The 3567-nt window shown below is 38.5% G+C and overlaps 1 protein-coding gene across 1 annotated transcript in view; it reads right to left on the bottom strand.

Annotated features, from left to right (window-relative positions):
• Positions 1-260: 260 nt before the first annotated feature.
• The window catches only part of LOC125046677 (pollen-specific leucine-rich repeat extensin-like protein 2), a gene marked incomplete at its 5' end in the record, with an annotated part of 5806 nt that continues 2499 nt past the window's right edge, over positions 261-3567 (bottom strand). The window contains 4 exon segments of the mRNA XM_047644537.1: positions 261-347; positions 806-860; positions 1050-1192; positions 2705-2925. Coding sequence (XP_047500493.1) covers positions 1053-1192; positions 2705-2925 — 361 coding nt within the window.

The following is a 3567-nucleotide window of genomic DNA, read 5'->3' as shown; positions in this document are numbered from 1 at the left end:
CGATGGGAGAAGTCTCCGTCGCCCCTTCGGCCGTCCCTCGGTCGACGTCGTATCTGAGACGGCGATCTTCTGCAGGCTGGGGGTCGTCTGGGGTCTGTTCTTTGGGCGTCTGGGGTGCGGCGGGGAGGTCTCGGGTTCGGTCCCTCGGTGCCTCGGGTCCATCGGTGGGGTTGTCGGGCTTGTGGTCTCGCCAGGGTTGGGGTTTCGGGGCGGGGCTGTCCGGTGGGGTCTCTGGGGGTTGGGGTCCTTCGGGGAGGAGCTGGTCTGTGGCCGTGGGTCGGTGGGTGCTCGCCTGCGGTTCGTCGGCCTGCACCTCCTTGGCGCTCGCTCGGTGTATGGGGCGAATTCTGCTCGGAGGCCTGGGTTATTAGTCCGTGTTGGGAAGGGCGTACGCGTGGGCTTAGTTAGGTGTTTGTTTTCTCGCCTGTCTGTGCCCGTGTGTTTGCTGTGTTTATTATGCGTATCTGTATGTTTGTATATGTTTGTCTGTTTATTTCTATATATTTCCAAAATCTGTAACCATTACACGATTACCATCATTTAATTTAAAAAATGATAATTAAATGGAAACATAAAGATAAAAATTAAAGATAATCAAGATGAACACAAATAAACAATTAAACAGATGAATAAATTAGAAAAAAATCACATAAAAAAAACATTAAACATTACAAAGAATATGAATATAAATAAACAGACTGTTAAAAGACACTGAGCAAACTCGTGTGTCATAACGGAACGTAACAATACATACAAATTTAAGGGTATTTAATAATGAAGAACATAAACAGAAGAATGAACACACCTTGGCGGCCTCAACGGGATGCTAAAAATCGAAATCTCCTCGTAAGCAAAGGGATCTAGGGAAATCAAGAAAAACAAATAAATGAGGATGGAAAGAAGCACGTTATGATATAACAGTAGTAATAAACAGAAAATAAAGTTCCTGAGATTATAAAAACAACAACAACAAAATAACAATAAAACCTATACAAAACAACAACAACAACAACAACCAAGAGCAAGCATAACACAACACAAACACCCACTTTTCATGTCCTTGTCCTGCGTGTGGTGGACGTAAGCACAGCACTTCCTGTAGTTGTCGCAGCAGTGGGCCCACTTGGAGGAAGGCATGATAGAGCAATAGGAGGTCCTGCAGTATTCGCGGCCCCACTTGTCTCCCTCCGTCCTGCAAGGGGAGGAGGGGGGGTAGTAGTAGTAGTAGTAGTAGTAGTAGTAGTAGTAGTAGAAGTAGTAGTAGTAGGAGTAGTAATAGTAGTAGTAGTAGTAGTAGTAGTAGTAGTAGTAGTAATAGTAGTAGTAGTAGTAGTAGTAGTAGTAGTAGTAGTAGTAGTAGTAGTAGTAGTAGTAGGAGTAGTAGTAGTAGTAGTAGTATCGTCATTACTATTGATATTGTCATTATGATAACGACAATGAATGCGATGATAATGATGATAATGATAAATATGATAGTAATGATAAAAATATTGATGCTAAAAATAATATTGATGCCAATAATGATATTAAAAACAACATGAGTTATGATAAGAATTAAGACATTAATGACAATAATGAAACTGATACTGATAATGATACTACTTCTTACTAAAAACAATAATGATAATAACACTAACAATAATAATAATAACCATGCTATTGATAATCGGAAGAATCCTATTAAAAGGCCATAAAAACGCCATCTCGTAGGAAATCGAAGGTAGAAGCCGGTACCCCCCCCCACCCCCCACTCCCCCTCCCTCGTGATGTCGACAGAGGAAAGAACTCGGAAATTCAAGACGTTTGTCTGTCTTGAACTCTCTTGAAGCGAGGTGTGTTGACGTCTGCTTTCAGGATCGAGTCAAGCGTGGATTAGATGGACAAGGAAAATGATAATTGTAACAGCAAAGACAATGACAAGGAAAATGATAATTGTAACAGCAAAGACAATGACAATGAAAATGATAATGGTAGTAAACGATAATTATCACCATCATTTTCACTGATGTTATTATTTGCTGTCATTATCATTTTATTGTTATCATTCTCATTTTTCGTTTTATTATTTTGTTGATATTATCATTATCTTTAACATCATTATTATTATCGTTACTGATATCATTATCCTTATTTTTATGAGTCCTATTATCATTATCATCAACATTTCTATTATTATTGTTATCATTATCATTATTATTATGATCATTATCATTAACTTCGGCGGCATTATTATTATCATCGATAGTATTATTATCATTATCATTACTGCTATCACCATTATTTTATCAATATCATTATTATTATTACTTTATTGTCATCGTTATTATCATTCTTATCATTCCTATCATTATCATTTTTATCACATCTTACGCAATCGCAAGATGAAATATTTGAAGTATCAGTGTGTCCGCGTGTGCTTATTATTTGGTGTGTGCTGATGCGTGTGTGTGTGTGTGTGTGTGTGTGTGTTGTGTGTGTGTGTGCGCGTGTGTGTATGTGGGTTTTTTTTGTGTGTGTATGTGTGTGTTTGCTTGCTTGTTTTTTGTGTATTTTTGTGTATATGTGACCAAGCAGGAGTGTGTATTTCCCTCTGTGCTTGTGCCTATCCCATCCACACGTATGAACTTATACCCACACCTACACCCCCTACTTATCACCCCCCCCCCCCACCAACACACCCCAACCAGTCTTATCGGACACCCACGCATAGACCTCGTTGTAATACGAAGCCTGTCTCTGGGGTCTGAACGGCTGCTTGACCAGACAGGTCCGGAACTTGTCGTGACGTGTTTGATCGCCGCCTTAGGAGTGCTCGGGGCCGTCTGTACCGGAATTTCTTGCGGGGAATACAGGAACGTCTTCAGCCTGTTGTCTTGAGCCCTGGAAGAGCCCGGGGTGTGTTGTGGGCGGTGTGAGAAGCCGTATCTGAAAGAGGAGGGCGGGATCAGGCGGTATCAGGCGGGATCAGGCGGTATCAGGCGGGATCAGGCGGTATCAGGCGGGGTCCATTATTGAGGGTGAATCTCTCTGTCCTGGCTATCTGTTTCTTATATTCTATTTGTCTCTCTGTCTGTCTTCGTATCTATATAGAGATCTATTTATATCATTATAGTATAAGGGTATATATTGCTAAACAATTGTTTCCGCAGACTTACCCGGTCTATCATCAATACTTATCAGTTATCATTATTATTATTATTGGTATTACTATTATAACATAACTAATATTATCAACAATTCATCATTATATTACCATCCTAATTACAATCGTTATCATAATTATAATGATAATAATGATAATAATAACAGCAATACTACTACAAACAAACTTTGTATCATCACTATTATTATTATATTTTTTTATTACCATTATTATTTTTATTATTATAATTATGATGATAATAATATTATCATTATCATTATTATTATTATCATTATCATTATCATTATCACTATCATCGTTATCATCGTTATTATTCTCATCATCATTATCATTAGTATCATCATTACTACCATTATTACCATCATTCATCATCATCACATCATTATACTATCATTATCAATATA

Source organism: Penaeus chinensis, chromosome 39 (genome assembly GCF_019202785.1).
Source record: "Penaeus chinensis breed Huanghai No. 1 chromosome 39, ASM1920278v2, whole genome shotgun sequence".
NCBI lineage: Eukaryota > Metazoa > Arthropoda > Malacostraca > Decapoda > Penaeidae > Penaeus > Penaeus chinensis.
The sequence above is the reverse complement of the archived record's forward strand: the minus strand, read 5'-3'. Positions and strand labels throughout refer to the sequence as shown.